This window comes from Macrotis lagotis, chromosome 2 (assembly GCF_037893015.1).
Source record: "Macrotis lagotis isolate mMagLag1 chromosome 2, bilby.v1.9.chrom.fasta, whole genome shotgun sequence".
Classification (NCBI taxonomy): Eukaryota; Metazoa; Chordata; class Mammalia; order Peramelemorphia; family Peramelidae; genus Macrotis; species Macrotis lagotis.
In genome coordinates, this window is record NC_133659.1 from 74307787 (window position 1) to 74327020 (window position 19234).

Here is a 19234-nt window from a genome sequence, read left to right on the forward strand (position 1 = left end):
GGCACTATTCAACTAGTTGTACCCCTTCACTTGCTCTCTCTGGCTGGGGGCCAGATGAATTCCTCATGCTTCAGAATAACCACTACCAGCTTTTGTAAGTGGGGGTATGTATGGATAAAAAAGGGCAAAGTTGAAGTTGAAGTGTCTAGAAAAGCCTAGAGTTTGTTTGGGGGAGCAGTGACTGGTAGAGATTGACTTTTCATATTTCTAAATGAACAACTCATAATAGTGGATAATCTCCAGATTTTTTTATATATGATGTTGAAATGTATTTTTGAACAACATTAAGTGAATATTTGATGTTCTGGAAGTTTAACTTTTAAAAAATCATGAATCATGTTCTAAAGAGTTGGCTCAGAGGGCCTAGGAAACTTTTCAGTTTCCCTGTTGTGAGCACTTCTCCTTCCTTTTACTTATTTTATGATAAATAAATAGCTTGTTCAGATTGTAGCAGGGTAGCAAACAAAAGTAGGGACTATCTTTTCTCAAATCTCCATTAAGTATGATTAGTTTTTTGTGTAAAATAAGAGAAACCTGAAGTTTCAACAAAATGATAAAATATTTTAGGTGCTTATCCATAAACTTGAGAATTTTTTCTCCCAGTACTTGAGTGTTGACTTAAAAGTTATACAACTCAAACTATAGTCTTCTTTTTTCCTGTGTGGAATGAGGAGAATCATGATAGCAACTGATTCAGAAGACTTTGGGTTCACCACTTAACACTCAATAGCTTGTGTGATTTTAGACAGTCACTTATTTTCTCTGGACCTCAGTTTCCTCCTCTATAACAGAAGATAAAACTAGATGGCCTCTAAAGTTCCTTATAGCCCCAAGTCTGTGACCTGTGAACCCTGAACCCTCTTACTTCTCTTTCCTATCCTCCTTTTTTTATCTCCTTTTTTCACTTGGCAAAGTTGGCTTTCAATCTCTCTTCCATGATAAAGCCCCTGTATTTTAATGCATAGAAAGGTATTTTCCTCTTTTTTTTTCTTTCTACTTTAGGATGTGTGTGGCTTTTGGTTTAATTCTTCTAGAGAAACTTTACTTTTAGAAACTTGAATTGAGGAATTATTGTTCTTGGGCCACTTCAGTTCACTGAATTCACCAAGTCTTGGTGAGTCACTATTTCACCATTTGCATAGTAGAAAATTTTTTTCTAGATTTATTTTTCATGTTATCAGTCACTTAGACTAATAAGCTGGGAGTCATTCTATTGCTCTCTTGCCAATAACCAGTCAGTTACCAAATTCAGAATTATTTCTTCTTTCTTAATGCCTTTTACATTTTGTTCCATCTTTACTCTTCCTACTGACGCTATCCATCAGTTTTCAATCCCCTTCTTCCCTGCTTGGCAACATAGTTTATCTGATACAACCTCATTAATTTTGTAAATAAAAAAATTTAAGATTAGACTCTAGAGATTGTGAAATGTCTGAGGTTATATAGCTTGTTGTCTAGAACCTAAACCCTGTAGTCTAATCCTTTCATTTTTGAGTTGAATAAATTAAGGCCCAGGGAGATTGTAACTTTTCCGGAGGTAGGGGTGGGGTGGTTCACATTGGTGGTAAAACTAAGAGGTAAAATTTGAACCCAACTCCTTATGACTCCAGGGTCAATCTTTGAAGCGATTGTATGTATTTGTGTAATCCTTCTGTATGCAGGAACTGTTTCCTACTTCTTTTAGGGAGCTAAGGTGGTAACAGTGCAGAGAATATTAGACTCGAAATTGGAAAGAAGAGTTCAAATGCTGCCCCAGATACTTAGGTCAGTGACCTTGGCCACTGTACTTAACCCCTCAGACTTGTTTTCTTATCTGTGAATAATATAGAATAGCTATCAGTACGGGTTGTATGTACATATGTAAAGTGTTTGTAAACCTAAAAGTGCTATGCAAATTGTTAGTTTTTTATTCCTTATATCATTTAACCAGTGTTATGCGTATATTAGACTTAATATATGCTTATTAATTTAATACTGTGGTATTTTAATAGATCTTTTAGTAGATTCCATTGGGATAGATACTCGTACTACCCAGAGAGTACAACTCTTTCTTACCTTCTTATCCTGTACAATTTTTGTCCAGATCTTTTAAAAAAAATAGCCACTACATTCACTTGATGTTCTTATTCTTGTGTCCCATCTTTTATCCTTCACTCCTGTTCCAAAAAGTTGATTGGTTGTGTGGATACTATGTAAACAAATCTTTTTATTGACTAAGTTAACACTTAGATTGCAAGTACTACTTTATTTTTAATAAATTATTTTATTTAAATTTTTTTAATTCAAATATTTATTTCTCCCTCTCCCCATTGAACATATTTTAAAACTTCCCAAAACAAAACCTTCATAATAAATACATAAAGTGTAGCAAAACAAATTTCCATGTTGACTATCCAGATATTCAGTTCATTAAAACATTTATTAAGTTCCTACTTAGTAGATAAGTTTTTTCATTAATTTTACCATCTCTATATGTACCAGGCACTGTGCTAAGCAGAGGCATGTTTTATTCTGAAAGTCCATCTTGTCTCTGGCAGTAGGTGGGTGGTGTGATTCATCTTCAGTCTCCAGATGCATGGTTTATCATTGCATTATTCAGAGTTAAAATCTTTCAAAGTTGTTTTTTTCTATGGTGGTGCTGTGTTACAATGTTATCAATCCGCCCACTTCATTCTGTATTGGATCACAGAGATCTTCATAGTTTTCTTTGAAACTGTCCATCTTGTCATTGCTTATAATATAACATTCCATTACATTCATATACCACAACTTATTTAGTCATTCTATATTAGGTTTATGAGTTCAGCGAGGCTTTTTGCTTTCAGTTTTACTAATCTCATCTTTAATTTTCAGAATTTCTCCTTTGTTGCTTAGGTGCCAATTTTTTTATGTTTTTGTTTTTCTAATTGAATGTCCACTTCATTGATTTTTCTCTTTTGTTCTTTTTTTAATCAACAGAAGTGTTTAGATGTATATATATTTTCCTAAGACTTGTTGTAACTGCAACCCATAAATCTTGTTGCATTGATTTAACTATCCTTTCTTGGATGACTTTTTCTTTTGTTTCTGTACCCATAATTTAAAATTATATTAGTTTCCAGTTATTTTTAATTCTATCTCCCAAGGCTCATTTTATTGCATTGTGCCTAAGGATGTTTTTAGCATTTTTTTTACTTATTTGTTTTCCAATTATATACAATATTAGTTTTTTGTGAGATTTTTTTTAAAGTTTTGAATTTTGCAATTTTCCCTCAGTCTCCCTTCCCCATCCCCCCACTTGCCCACAGAAGGCAATCTGATAATCTTTATATTGTTTCCATGCTATACATTGATCAAGATTGAATGTATTGAGAGAGAAATCCAATCCTTTTTTCTAAAAAATTAATATTTTATTTGTTTTTCAATTATATATAATAGTAGTTTCTACCCATCATTTTTTGAAAGGTTTCGAATTTGACAATCTTTCCTCCACCCTTCTTTCCCTCCCCAATCCCCTCACAGAAGGCAGTCTGGTAATCTTTACATTGTTTCCATTATATATATATCTATCTATCAAAATTGCATGTGTTGGGAGAGAAATCATATCCTTGAGGAGAAAATAAAATATTAGAGATAGCAAAATTATGTAGTACATAAGAAACTTTTTTTAATAAAAAAAATTGAAGGTAACAGACTTTGGTCTTTGTTTAAACTCCATAGTTCTTTCTCTGGGTACAGATGGTATTCTCTGTCACAAGGGCATTGTTCTTAAAAATTGTCCCTAAAATTGTCCCTGATTATTGCATTGATGGAATGAGCAAGTCCAATAAGATTGGTCATCACCCCTATGTTGCCATTAGGGTATACAGTATTCTTCTGGTTCTGCTCATCTCATTCATCAGTTCATGCAAGTCTTTCCAGGCTTCTCTGAATTCCCATCCTGCTTGATTTCTAATAGAACAATAGAGTTCCATAACAGACATATATCATAATTTGTCCAGCCTTTCCCCAGTTGATGGACATTCACTTGATTTCCAATTCTTTGCTACCACAGACAGAGCTGCTTTGAATATTTTTGTACAAGTGATGTTCGTCATTCCCTTTTGCATGATCTCTTCAGGGTATAGACCCAGTATTCCCTCCATTTTTGGAGTTTTTAGCGTTTTTAAAAATATTTTTTGACAAGATCTTTATGCTCTAATACATATATGCTCAGTTTCTGTAAAGAATGCCATCTACAGGGCGGCAAGAATGGATCCTGTCTTAGGTGCTCTCTCATAAAACTCATAAGCTAAGGACTCTTAACTAAATTTTCGTGAGATAGAACCCACAGAGGGACACGGTGAGACAGTTCTCCTACTCAAGGTAACCTGGAAAAGAGCAGAAAGGCTCTGCTCCCCGGGGTTGGAGGGGTGGCCAGCCAGAGGGGTGGCCCGCCAGAGCGAAAGAACTTCAGCCTCCTGGAGGCAGCCCCAGGGTGCTGGGAGCAGTGGCTCACAGCATGGGAGAGTTTCCTGAGCTACACCCCGGGGAGGACCAGGCACAAATTGGGGGAAGGGGGGGGGACGGACCTCTGCCAGAGTGAGCATGTGAAGCCCAGCCCTCAGGGCACAGAGAGCAGTGTGGCCAGGAACAGAAGCAGGCAGAGCCAGTAAGCAGGAGCCCCCAGGGCATGAGCCCATTGAGCCTAGGGAGGGGAGTGAAGAGAGAGAGACTGCTGAACTCTGTCCTCTGCCCCTGGAACAGGACTCTGGTGCTCTGAACACATTCAAATCCTGATTGCAGTCTAGGCCCCCCCCCCCCACCTCAGCCCCATGGCAGAGGGGCTTGCATATGGTCATGCACAGACCAGGAGAGAGGACAGAGCCTCACACACTGAGACCCTTGTGGGAGTGTCCCAAAAGCTCAGGAAGCACCCCCAAAACAGACTTAGGCTGGGAAAAATGAGCAAGCAGAGAAAAAAGAGGAACACCATTGAGAAAGATTTTGCATATGAGCCCAAGAAGGATCAAAATACTCAGTCTGAAGATGAGGAAGCAACAAGCTCCTGCATCTAAAAACTCCAAGAAAAACAGAAATTGGGCTCAGGTAATGACAGAGCTCAAAAAAGACTTTGACAAATCAAATGAAGGAGTTAGAAGAAAAACTGGGAAAAGAAATGAGAGAGATGCAGGAAAAACATGAAAATGAAGTCAGCAGCCTAGTCAAGGAAATCCAAAAAATGCTGAAGAAAATAGTATGCTAAAAAACCAGCTTAGGTCAAATGGATAAAACAGTTCAAAAAGTTATTGAAGAGAAGAATGCTTTTAAAAAGCAAAATTGACCAGATGGAAAAAGATAAGAAAACTCTGAGGAGAACAAATCCTTCAGACAAAGAATAGAATTCAGGGAGATTGATGCATTTACCAGAAATCAGGAATCAATACTTCAAAACCAAAAAAAATAAAAAATTAGAAGAAAATGTGAAATATCTCATTGAAAATGCAACTGATATGGAAAACAGACTTAGGAAAGATAATTTAAAAATTATAGGAATACCTGAAAGTCATGATCAGGAAAAGAGCCTTGACATCATTTTCAAAGAATTATTACAGGAAAATTGCCCTGATATCCTAGAAGCAGAGGGCAAAATAGAAATGGAGAGAATCCACCGATCCCCCAGAGAAAGAGATCCCAAAAAAACCAACCCCTAGGAATATTATAGCTAAATTCCAGAACTCCCAAGTCAAAGAGAAAATATTACAAGCAGCCAGAAGAACACAGTTCAGATATCATGGATCTGCAGTCAGGATCACACAGGACTTAGCAGCAACTACATTGGAAGCTCGCAGGGCTTGGAATATAATATACTGGAAGGCAAAAGAGCTTAGAATGCAGCCAAGAATCAACTACCCAGCAAGGCTGAATGTCCTCTTCCAGGGAAAAAGATGGACTTTCAATGAACCAGGGGAATTCCAAATGTTCCTTTTGGAATGGCCTGAGCTGAACAGAAGGTTTGATCTTCAGATACAGGACTCAGGTGAAGCATAGAGATTGGAGGAGAAGGGGAAAATATGAGGGACTTAATGATGATGTCCTGCATAGAAAAATGACACTGATAATACTCATATGAACCTTCTCAGTTAATAGAGCAGGTGGAGGGAGCTTTTATAGTTGAAGCACAGGAGAAAGCTGAATTTGAAGATTATGGTGTAAAAATGGAGTCAATAGAAAAAAGGGAAATGTGATGGGAGAAAGAAAAAGGAGTGCGGGAATAGGCCAAGATATTTCATATAATAAGATTTTTCTTTATTACAATGAGCTATTGCAATGATATGGAAGGGGGGAGGCAAGGGGGAATGAGGGAATCTTCGCTCTCATCAGAGGTGGCTAGGAGAGGAAACAGCATATATACTCAATGGGGTATAGGCATCCGGAGTAAGAAGGAGAGAAGGGGAACAAAGGGAAGGGGTGGGGATGTGAATGATGGAGGAGAGGATGGACCATGGGGGGAGAGTGGTCAGATATAACACATTTTCTTTTTTACTTCTTGCAAGGGGCTGGGATTGGATGGCCTGTCCGGAACCATAGGGCCAGGTGGATGTTGGGCCTAAGGGGTGGTATGGGGGCTCAGGGCCTCTTGGCCCCAGGACCAGGGATCTGTCTGCTGCACCACTCAGCCACCCTACAGCAAAGTCAGAGTGAAAGGACAGAGAAAACATAGTACATGGTAGTGGAGAAATATGAAAGGAGGGAGTTGCGATCAGCAATGGCAATGTTGGAAAACTATGGAAGTAACTTTTATGATGGACTTATCATAAAGAATGAGATCCATCCATGACAGAGTTGGTGTTGGAGCAAAGACTCAAGCACATTTTTTAGTATTATTATTTTTTGGGGGGTTCAAGGCAAATGGGGCTGGGTGGCCTGCCTGGGGCCACATAGCAGGGTGACCATTGGGTGTCTGAGGCCGGATTTGGACCCGGGTGCTCCTGGCTCAAGGGCCAATGCTCTGTCTGCCACCCAGCCACCCCTACTATTATTACTATTTTATTTTATTTTGGGTCTTTTTTTTTTTTTTTTTTTTTTTTTTTTTTTGGTTTTTGCAGGGCAGTGGGGTTTGGGTGGCTTGCATATCACATGGCTGGGTGATTGTTGGGTGTACGGGCCGGATGTGGGCTCGGATGCGGGCTCGGATGCTCATGGCTCCAGGGCTGGTGCTCCGTCCATTGCGCCACCTGGCCATACTTAACAGTTATTACTATTATTATATTTTTAATTTTAATTTTTTTCTCTCCCCTTTACTTTCCTATTGTTGTTGGATTCATACTTGGTCTTTCTAGCTTGCAAACTAGCTGTATGCCTCAACTCCTCACTCCTCTTACCCTTCTTATCCAATTTTTTACAAAAACCTGTTGATTTCGCCATTGCAATGCTTCCTGACTACTCCACCTTTTCTCCTTTGACATTGTTAGCTGTCACTAGCTCTCATTGCCTCATGATTAATCAATGGTGGTAACCCTCTGGTGGTGAGTCTTTCCAATCTAATCCATCCTTCATTTAGCTACCAAAATAATTTTCTTAAACCACATGTCTAACCATTCCATTTCTAGTTTGAGGACCAAATTTGAAATCATATGCCTGGCATTAAAAACTAGACTGGAAAGGTCTGAGACCTTATCCCCCTACCACATTCATTCTTTCTCTTTCTCTGTATATGTCTGATTTAAGAGACTTAAGGTGGGAAAATAACTTGAGGTTAAATTGAAGAACTTGAACACATGTATAAAGTTAAATTTCGAATAGACATTATGAATATTTTTCTAGAATTTTATGAATAGATTTTTACAACAAAAAAGGAAAGGAAACTAAGTTCTGCAGACTAAGGTTGTAACTTTTCCAAATTAGCTTGAACTGTTTCAAGTTTTGCCATTCATTCTTTTTTTTACATTAATTTAAAAATTTTAAGTTTAACACCCCCCCCCCCTTTAGGTCCTCTATCCTTCCAGTGATCAGGGTGCCCATTATGCATGTCATGTCATACAAAATATATTTTCAGATTAGCCATATTGCTCCCCCTCTATCCTCCCAAATCACAAAAAATAAAGTTCAATAAACATTTTATTCTGCACTTGGAGATTCATTTCCAGGTGAGTATCTTTTTTAAAATCAAGAGTCTTTTGGAATTGTTGTAGATCCTTGTATTGATCAGAATCACTAAATCCTTCACAGTTGAATATTGTTCTAATACTGTTGTTATTGTGTATAATGTCCTGGTTCTGCTCACTTTACTTTGCATCAGTTCATAGAAGTCTTCCCAGGTTCCTCATATACTCTTTGATCTAGTGATATTGGCCTTCTGACTATTGCATAAATAAAATGTTCCATATTTAGAGGCTCATACTTGGGAGTGCCTTCTTGCCTCATCTCTATCTACTGACTTCCTTTAATCCTAGCTAAAATCCCATCTTTATAGGAAACTCATCCCAGTTCCTCTTATATCTAGTGTCTTCCCTCTCAATTATTTATGTGTCTGGGCTATAACTTGTTTGTATGTTGTGAATTCCTTAAAGACAAGGAGTATCTTCTTCCTCTTTTGGTATTCCTGCTGTTTGTTTAACACTGTGCCTGGCACATAGTAGACTCTATAAATATTTATTTAACTTATTTAGATGCCATGCTATTTGTTCATTTATTAAATGTTATAATGTGCATATTTTTCGATATTTATCTTAGTTCCTGTGTTTCCATTTCAAAATGTCTATTCAGTTTTGACCTTTTCATCAGGAATGCTGGGAAATACTTTATTTCATTAAATATCCAGTTCTTTTCCCCATAGCATTATGCTTTTGTCAAATTATTCTTAATTGTAATTCCTTATCTTTATCTTTTGCCTCTGAAATATCAGATTCTAAGCTCTTTTATATATTAACAGTTATAGTCAAAGTCAAACAGAGTCAAAAGAAGACAAATTTCTGTTATCCCAACTGGATTTCCTTGTTATTTGAAATCTTTCTTTTTTGACTGCTTGTAGTATTTTTCTCCCTTTGACCTGAGTGTTCTAACTATGGACTTTGACTATGATATTCCTAGGAGTTTTCATTTTGGAGTTTCAAGAGGTGACTGACTAGTGGAGTTTTTTTTTTCTGCTTTGTCATCTAAGAGTTCTAGGCAGTTTTCATTTATAATTTCTTTTTTCTTTTTGGTCATAATTTTTTGATAGTTAAGTATTTTTTGGATTATTGCACCTTGTTCTCCAAATCAGTTGTTTTTGATATCAGTTTTTAATAGTTTACTCTTTTTTTCCAATTTTATGATTTTATTGTAATAAAAGATATTTTTCCCTGTTTGGTTTATATTTTAGGGCATTCTGTTCTTGGACAGGATAGTCTACTGTCTTTTCTAAGGTGTCATTTTTCCTCTGTAGTTATTTCATTTTGCATTTCTTATTTGATTTCTGGATAGTCTTGCATTTTGTGTTTAGAGCATTTTTTTTCTCTGAAGTTTTATTTACGCTTTTTGTGAGGTTGCCTTCTTCCTTTGGGTTTATATACTCAATCCCCAGAGTATTTTTTCTTTTTTTTTTTTACAATTAAAGATTTTATTTATTTTGAGTTTTACAATTTTTCCCCCAATCTTACTTCCCTCCCCCCACAGAAAGCAATTTGTCAGTCTTTACATTGTTTCCATGTGTACATTGATCCAAATTGAGTGTGATGAGAGAGAAATCATATCCTTCAGGAAGGAACATCAAGTATAGATCACAAGATCAGACAATAAGATATCATTTTTTTTTTTTGTAGTCCTTGAACTTTGTTCAAACTCCATGGTTCTTTATCTGGATACAGATGGTATTCTCCATTGCAGACAGCCCCAAATTGTCCCTGATCGTTGCACTGATGGAATGAGCAAGTCCATCAAGGTTGATCATCACCCCCATGTTGCTGGGGTGTACAGTGTTTTTCTGGTTCTGCTTATCTCATTCAGCATCAGTTCATGCAAATCCTTCTAGGATTCTTCCCCAGGGTATTTTCTAATAGAATTTGATATTTTTCTTGGTTTGGTCATTTTAACAGCCTCATTGTTAGAAGGTTGAGAGGATCTGAGCTCCTGCCTTCCTGAATGGAGTAGGTAGACCTTGATAGGTCCTGACTGGTAGCCAAGACTAAGCCCACTTTCAAAGGATTTGGGGCTTTTTTGACTCTCAGTTATGCCTAGGCCCTCCATCTTATAACAGAGCTCCTGAACTCTAACCCCCTTGCTGCTGGGATTGCTTTGACTAAATTGGACTCTCTTTACATAGTTTCCCTTTTGTCACAGGGATTGGGCTGCTTTATGATTTGTCTGAGGCCTTCTCTTTTTTCAATGTTTACCTCACTGGGATCTGGGGGTCACTATGGCACATGCTGGGAATTACAGTCTACTTGATCTTTGTTTAGGATCCTTCTCTCCTTTTAGTGGCCTTGGGCTGCCTCTTCTGGCACTGAGGTCCCTGGCTTTTAGGCTGTGCTGGATTCTCCTAATTGATCTGGGAATGTTTTGCCGTTGTTTTAGACCTACCCCTGAACTTGTCTTCCTTAGTATACTTGTCGCATTGCAGTTCTTCAGTGTACCCTGGACTAAGTAGAAAAATTTATGCCCTTTAATATTGTATTTTTTTGGAGGGGTTGGGGGGGAGTTGTTTATCTCGACTCCTTTATGGTCCTAGTATGCCCTCATCTTTCTCACAGATGGATCTCTTAATTCTCAGATCTGATAGTCTTTTCTCCATTCTTTTTCTCCTTGACTGATTGTATTTTATACTCTTGACCAGCTTCTCCTAAATAATTTTTCCTCTCTGGATTTTGTGACTATTTGACAAATCTTTCTCAACCCCCTTTGCTGACTCATCATCCATTTTTCACTCTCTCACTGTGATTGTGCCCTAAGATCCTTTCTTAGACCTTATTTTTTCTTCTACACTTTCGGTGACTTCACTAGTTTCCATGGATTTCACCATCATCTTTATGCAGATGACTCATATCTTGCTCTCCTTGAACTTTATATCATCAGGTGCCTATGGAACATTTCAAACTGCATGACCCAGTGATATCTCAAACTAAGCATGTCCAAAGCAAATTAATTATCTCCTCCAAACTCTCCCTTGTTTTAAACTTCCCTATTTCTTTGTAAGGCACTCCCATCCTTTTAGTGTTGCACATTCATAATCTCAGTTTTGTCTTTGACTTCTTTCTCTTCCTCCTACTCACTCCCTATTCAATTAACTTTAGTAACTTCCTGTTGTTGTCCCAAAGCATAAAATACAAATTCTTTTCTTTAGTTTTTAATCTGCAATTTAGCCTGCATTTATCATTTGTAGATAGTTTTTTGCATGTTGTCTCTTTCTGTTATTGTGAGTGCCTTAAGATTAGGGTTTTTTTGTTTGTTTTTATTTTTTGCCTTTCTTTGTATTCTCCATGCTTTGCAGTATTTGGAAATTATAGCATCACCTTCCCGATGTCACGTTCCTCTTTGATAATGAAAGTCCAACAACAATTAAGGCAGGAACCTAGTAATAAATGTTTTTTTTTTTTAATCTTGACTTTAGTTTAAAGCTCTTCACAGCTCCTGTTTTCTTTTTCTGATCTCTTTGGACATTACTCTCCCTCTTGCATTTATCAGTCACCTCAAACTGTTCTTGTCCTTGTTTTTCACACACTAAACGCCATCTCCCATCGTTGTGTATCTTTAGTGACCATTTCCTCCACTCATTCCATCCTTTTATTCAAAATGCATTACCACCTTGTTCATGAAAATTTTCCTCATCCTCCCAACTGTTAAGTGTTTTCCTTCTCAATCTACTTTGAATTTATCTACTTTTTAGTAGTTGCATTTATTCACTTTATATTTGGTCTATATAATTCCACATGTATCTGTGGCCTCTGTTAGAACATAAGGTCACTGCAAATGGAGTTTGTTTCTTTTTTTTTTCCCCCCATTACAGCATCTGGCACATAATTGGTGCTTAATAAGCATTTGTTGCTTGATATATCTCTCAAGGTAGAATGTCAGCTCCTTAAGAGCAAGGGCTAAACAGTCCTTTTGTCTCTTTGGGTCACTAGTGCCAGGAACATTGTTGACCCTTGATAAATGCTTGTTGACCGATTTGCTTAGTCTTAGCAAATATAAATATACAAACACACACACACACACACACACACACACCAATCAGATTCAAATACCCTTAGCAGATAAATTTTTTCATGGTCCAAATTTTGATTTTTGCAAACAAGAATATATTATTTTAAAATAGTAATATATTTTAATTGCTTCATTAACAATTAGTATTTGTCATAAAGCTTATTCATCTCATAGACCTTATAGTGACATTAAAGAAGAAATTATAATCTCTTTAGAGTGTCTTTGAAAGATTCATAGACTTTGTTGTTTTTATTTATCTACAATGTTATAAAGTCATTAAATAAATAGAAGCAAGATGGTTGTCTACTGTTTAAATTTTTAGAATGTAGAAATCCTTTGCCCTTTATTGAACTGATGGAATATTTGGAGATGTAGTGTGGTGTAATGGAATAGCAGGTTGAACTTGGAGTTAGTAAAAACTTGGATTACCAGTGCCTGTTTCTGACATTTATTATATACTTGTGTTAATGTATGATGACTTTCAATGACCCTTCCAGTTCTAAATCTGATACTATGATTCAGTTACTGCTTCAAACACTTATTAGCTGTTGGATCATAGGCAAAACATTTAACTTTTTTGAGTGCATTTCTTTATCTTTAAAAATAGGGAAACTAATAAGTAACAGCAGCTAATTTACAAGACTTCTGAGGATCATATGTATGTAATATATAAAGCACTTTGCAAATTTGAAGGTACTATGTAAATGTCATGTGCTTTCATCATCATCATCATTCTCTTCTTTGTCACCATATTTATTATTATTGTTTATTAAGGTTCCAGGTTCTACCTCTCTTCAGTGAATTTATTGGTGAGGGCTAACTAGCAAATATAATTTTTGAACTTTGAGTTAAAGAACGGGCAATTTTAGAATGATTTATTTGCATCAGGTGATGAGAGTTCAAGATACAGAAATGATCAGAAGTAGAAAACTACATCCATAAAGAACTAGCAAATTTTCAGAAAAATGAAATATGTAAGAAGTAATACAACATAGTAAAATATAATTTTAGTATTGCTAGATTTTATTTTTTGCTAAAGTCCAAGCCAAGGATAAAATATTTTTCTAATAGGAGTCTTAAGTCTCTCTCAAAGTATTGTCTCCTCAAGTAGCCATTTTATCCAACTAATAGAGACTCAAATCCTGATAACAAATGATGGTAATAGAATGTTCAGTTTTTCCAAGTTTATGTATATAAATTTCTAAGTGAATGCATTGTGAATAATGATTGTTTTCTTGAGTAGGATGATAATTTTATTTTGCCTAGATGTGCCTTCTCCAAAGAAGAACTAATAATTTGATAAGTTGTTATGGTTCAGTACTTAATTTGAAAATTAAGTTTTAAAATTTTTTAAAGTTGAAAGTAATCTGGTAACATATTTTCATACCTTTGGTTGTACTAAAGTGAAGATGTGGAAGGGCAGAACCAAGGAAGCTAGGTGGAAGATTGGAGATGTTAAAGCAGAAAATGAATGACTACTTGAGGTTTATTATGGAAGGAATTTCTTCAACAGATAGGCATTTGGACTAAGTCCCTTCTAATTCTGGAATTCGGGGGGGGGGAATCCCAAACCTTTTTTGTTTGAAGCCTTAATGAATATGCTTTTTTGCCTTAAATAATTTTTTTTGAACTTCCTAATTTTGTCCTTAAGAGGTCACCATTTGTAGCATTTTTTTGTTGTTGTTGCAAGGCAGTTGTTGCAAGGGTTAAGTGGTTTGCCCAAGGCCACACAGCTAGGTAATTATTAAGTGTCTGATACAGGATTTGAACCCAGGTACTCCTGACTTCAGGGCCGGTGCTCTATCCAAGGTGCCACCTAGACGGCTCTATTTGTAGCATTTTTTACATAATTTAATTTTTCTTTTGAACTTCCTGATTTTGTTCCTTGAGAGGTCACCCTTTCTAGCATTTTTTATTAATTTTTTTTCCCTTTTAGGTCTCATCTCAAGAGCCATTAACCCTCTTCTTGTATCTCTCCTAGGTGAGCATGAGTACTCTCCCTGAGCTTCTTATAGTACTCTGCTGTATTTTTCTTTTTCATTTATATAAGCTCTTAACTTATCATGGCTTATTTAAACTTTGTATCTTTACCAAAGTCTGACATAGAATTTATAAGACAGAAGGTGCTTTACACAGGTTTGTTGATAACTAATTTTTCTTTTTGACACAGAGTACTTTGTTGCCCTATGTTAGAAAGTTCTTAAGAACAGTTTGTCTTATATTTCCTTGTTAACTCTAGTGCCTACAACACAGCAATTTGGACATATTAAGTGTTTGTTAAATTTTTAATTGAATTACTAATGTATTATATTCATTATAAGGTTTAAAAATATAGTAGATTATACTTCCTTTACCATAGGAATAGAGGAAATAGAACTGATTGATTAAGAGGAGGAGGAATGAAGAAGTTTAGGATGACCTTAGAGGCTGCAAACCTGGAGGAACAGAACAGTGATAGCTTTTTTCCCCACATTTATCTTTATTTTTTATTTATTTACACATTACTAAAATGTTCTTGTTGTAAGAGTATACATTATTCCCGCCCCCCCAACAAAAATATAAAACCTCCTGAGAAAGAAAGAGAAAATAAAATGTGTTTTGGTCAGTGTTCTAATACCATCAGATCTGTCTTTGGGGTGGATTGCATTCTTTATCATAAGTCCATCAGAGAAATTACTTCCATATTTTTCCACAGTTGCTGTTGCTGATTGTAATTCCCTCCATCCATTCCTCCCCATTACCAAGTTTGACACATTTGTCTTCGACAAATAGGAATATCCATAAAAGCTTCACCATTTCCTCTTCTATTTGTATGACATTGGTATACATTATTGGCAAACGTCTCTGTTTTATGTCATATATTATATTGATGTATAGTAACTCTATAGTAACTCTATAGACTTTAAAACTTGTTTTTAAAAATGTCAAAACCTAAAACCTTTGATTTTAATAATACTTCTCAAGAGTAGTATTGATATTGCTATTTTATAGTAAGTAAACTGGGGTTCATAAATGGTGAGATTATTTGCTCCAAGGTGTAGGGTGTAGCAAGTGTGTTGAATTGGGAAGTTGAATTCAGGTTTCATGGGACTACAAATTCTAGCCATCTTTCTGCTGTATCAGGCACCAGTCCTATCCAACAAGCCTTTCTATTTTTTCCCCTCATTCATTCATTCATTCTTACTTTGTACCAAATAATATGGTTTTTAATACATTACTAAAATATTCTTGTTTAAGAGTAAACATAATACCCCTCCCCCCAAATATATACCCCATGAGCGATAAAGTAAAGGGGATAGAAAAAAAATTAAAATTAAAAAAAAATAATAATAATAGCAGGTATGGCCAGGTGGTGCAATGGACGGAGCACTGGCCCTGGAGCCAGGAGCACCCAAGCCTAAATCTGGCCCAACAAGTCTTTCTTAAGTGACTGTTTTTATGCAGTGCACTGTTTCTAGATCATGGGGATGCAAAGCAAAAATTACTGCTTCCAAGGTGCTTACATTCTACTAGGGAGATGTAACATGTCAATACTGGTGAGTTATTAGCAAAAAGATAATGCCTGTAATCATCAAGCTATCTAGTTTCTTTCAACAGTATGAACAGCTCATATTGTTTCCATTCACAGTAACTTAAAACAGGTATGTCTTTAGGTGCTACTTTTATTGAAGGAAAGGTTAACACCTTTTTTAGGTAGCTGTCTCCTAAAGACAGAGATCTTTTATAGATAACAAGTTCCTTTTCTAACTTGAATGAAAGTCAAGATAATGTTGGGAATTAGTGATTTTCTTAACTTTTTTTTTAACCACAGTGTGACCTTCAAATTGAATACATTATGTTGTAATTTTAGGTAAATTGGCAAAATGTGGAGTGGCAAGTCGAAAGAGGTGCCTTTACCAAACCCAAGAAATCTTCATAATAAGGATAATATTCGAGGTATGGATTTTTTGTTACTGAACTTAATATCATGTTTAGACCTTAAGAATTCACATAGCCTAATATGTGATAACATGTCACTTCATTTGGGTCAATGTAAAGAATTCCAGGAATGAGAATACAATTAGTTTAATGGACACCTTGTGAGGCTATATATGCGAAAGTTTTTTTTTTTTTGGTGGTTGTTTTTTTAAAGACTCCCCTGTCTATCAAGGATTTTTATGGAGTAGATTTCTTAATAAAGTGGAAGGGTACCATTAAGAAATAGATGATTTATATGATCTCCTTCAATCCTTAAGATTCTGAGATTTTTAAAAATAGTAATTTATATATGTTTAACCATATGTTGGTGTTAGACTAAAATGAATATGACAGGGCTTTAAATGGCAAATGTAGGAGCTGGCACTCTAGTCTTGAAGCAATTGGGAGTATTACATCTCAGTTATTTTCAAATAAATCCTTTCCAATATTCTGTCCAGTGAGACGTGTAACAAAGTTATATAACAAAGCATATGTAAAAAGCAAGTGAGCTAAACTAAATGCCACAACTAACATCTGATAGCATATACATTATTTTATACACATAGGCCCTCATAGTAACAGGGAATGGAGAGAGGTAGATTTCATCTCTTCTGCAAGATGAAGGTTGGTTATAGTGATTTCACAAGATTCAGTACAAAATTAAAGTGATTTATTCGGTTTTGATTTTCTCTAATTATTAGTGGTTTGAAATATTTTTTATATTGCTATTTGTACCTTGGATCTCTTCCCTTGAGAGCTATTTGCTCATATTTTTTGCTCTTTTCTATTTGCATTTTGTACTTTATATTCATTGATCTGTGTACAAATTGTCTTTTCCTCTTCCAGCCACCCCAGCAGACTCTTCAGAGCACGAAATGTTTTGTTATTGTCTCCTTCCTTTTTCCTTCCCAATCCCTGGGAACCCCAATCTAATAAGACTTCCCTTGCTGGCATATTTGCTGATGTACATTCCAATCTTTGCATATGTAAAGAATAATTGGATTTAATTTGGAAGATTTTATCAACTTCATAAAATTTCTCTATTTCCCATCCTATCCTCTTCCCAAATGGAACTGATGTTTGGACTTTAGTTGTAATTTTTTTTCATGGAGTCATTATTTTAAACACTTGTCACGGGTACTTCAGTGGTTCATGAAATGGTCTTCTTACCTCTGGACATTTGACAAAATCACCTCTTGTTTACTTCTTTCCTTTTTCAAATAACCTTCCTTTGCTTGCAACTTCCCTTTGTTGCCTTATTATTTATATCAAGAATGTCAGGACTAATTGATTCACTTCCTCCAGATTGCTAATTGGTCATTGGACAAAGATTTCATATTTAGAGTACCAAAAGCTAAGTTAATAAATAGTGACATAGATTTAGAACTGAAAGGGACCTTTGAGATCACCTAGACTGATTTTTCATCTTACAAATGAGGAAAATTTAAGCTTATTAATTGACTTGTCCCACACGTAGAAAGAGATAGATCTGGGATTTAAATCTCCATCCTTTGAAGTAGGTCACTCTTTTTTTCATTGCACCTTACTACCTCCCATATTTTTAGTTTGTCTAAAAGCTTCATGGCTGTTAGAATCCTTTACTGCCTCTTCTTCCATTCTACCACTATCCTTTCAGAAACTCAAGAGGACTGAATATGAACAAGGACCATTTTATAATTTTGTTTCATGGATTGCTGTTGCTAAAGAATTCATCACCTACTGTTCAGAATTTTAGGATCAAATCTTTCCCCACTTAGTAAGACAGTAAGACTTAGTAAGTCCTCAGAAAGCAGAAAAAATCTTTTGCTGCAACTAAGAATTTTGCAGCTTTTGTCAGAGTTCTAGCATAACCTTAAAAAACCTAGGTTCATCTCATGATCTTAGTGTGGTATCACAGTAGAACTTTGTGGAATAATTGTTTCGAGTGCTAAAAAAATTTGTATGTATTTAATCCAAATAGAAGAGTCTTATCTACTATTTTTATTCAACAGATGTAGTGCCATCATGGGATGCACTTTCTCAGACTAAGGCTGCTGTAAGTATTAATATTTTTCAGTTTTCTCCTTTCTTGATTTAAAATAATTATAATGTAATTGATTTATATTTTTTATTTGTTGTACTTTAAGATAAACATGAATAAGGGAGCCACAATTTTACATAGGAGATACCATTACAAAAGTAATTTTAATTATCAATGTTCTTTATTCAGATCCATAGGGATCATTCTTTATAATGCTTGTAAGGAGGAAATGAAGTAAATGATAAGTTAAAGGGAATGTAAAAGAACATCTTCAGTGGCCTTTAAATTTCTGCCAGTAGTTAACTTTTTTCCACAGCAATAAAAAGCTCCCTTTTTTATTCCTGCAGAAGGATGAGTAACTGATCCCTGCCCAAGTCTCCTGTTGAGTATTTCTGCCTACATTTCACAAATTTACAACCTTCTTTTCTCCTACCTGTATAACTTTATAGGGAAATTTGTACTTCTAGTCTGCTTTAATCATCTCCTTATTTTTATATAGCAATCCTATTTCAGCTAGGGCCCTTATTTGACGCCAAATTCTCACATCTAGTTCTCTCTGAATTTTTTTCCTGCTCAGACTTTGCTTTGTTTTTAAATCAGATAGCGAAAGTGGACTTGGAAATGGTATACACTAAACTCCTATGATAAAGTCTGTGTTCATTGGTTAAACAGGATCAAATCAAATTTCTTTTGTCTGTTTGGTTTAACTCTTCTTATGCCATTTTCAATCTATAATGTAATCTTTTTTTTGCCTTTAACACCAGGATTATAAGGACAATACTATAATTTGATTTATATTGTAACTGTTTTTAAAACTCCTGTATGTATGGGTGATGTGAAGAATGTTGATTTATACTTTAATATATCCTTGAAACCTAAATTTCATTTCATTAATGATGTATTAGTTTTCATCCAGGAAGACATAATTCAAGAACATATTCACAGAAAGAAACCATGGTTGTCTAGTCAAAAACACTTGTTTTGCTGGATCATTTTTTTCCTCATGACTACCTGTGGGATGTATCATGAAGAATATTATTATAATATGTGCCAAACCATTTCAGATAGTTCCCTGTTTAAAAAAATCAATAATAAAAAGTTCAAAGCCCAAATCAAAAA

The 19234-nt window shown here is 35.5% G+C and overlaps 1 protein-coding gene across 7 annotated transcripts in view; it reads left to right on the forward strand.

The window, feature by feature from the left end:
• CEP350 (centrosomal protein 350) overlaps positions 1–19234 on the forward strand; it is a 173347-nt gene that overhangs the window by 14176 nt on the left and 139937 nt on the right. For 6 of the 7 annotated variants that reach the window (XM_074222164.1, XM_074222162.1, XM_074222167.1 and 3 more), the window contains exons 2-3: positions 15989–16074; positions 18087–18130. In XM_074222164.1, coding sequence (XP_074078265.1) covers positions 16002–16074; positions 18087–18130 — 117 coding nt within the window. In that variant the 5' untranslated portion in view covers positions 15989–16001. Of the gene's footprint in view, positions 1–11363; positions 14120–15988; positions 16075–18086; positions 18131–19234 lie in introns of those variants that run through there. The other variant, XM_074222163.1, reaches the window with a different exon arrangement.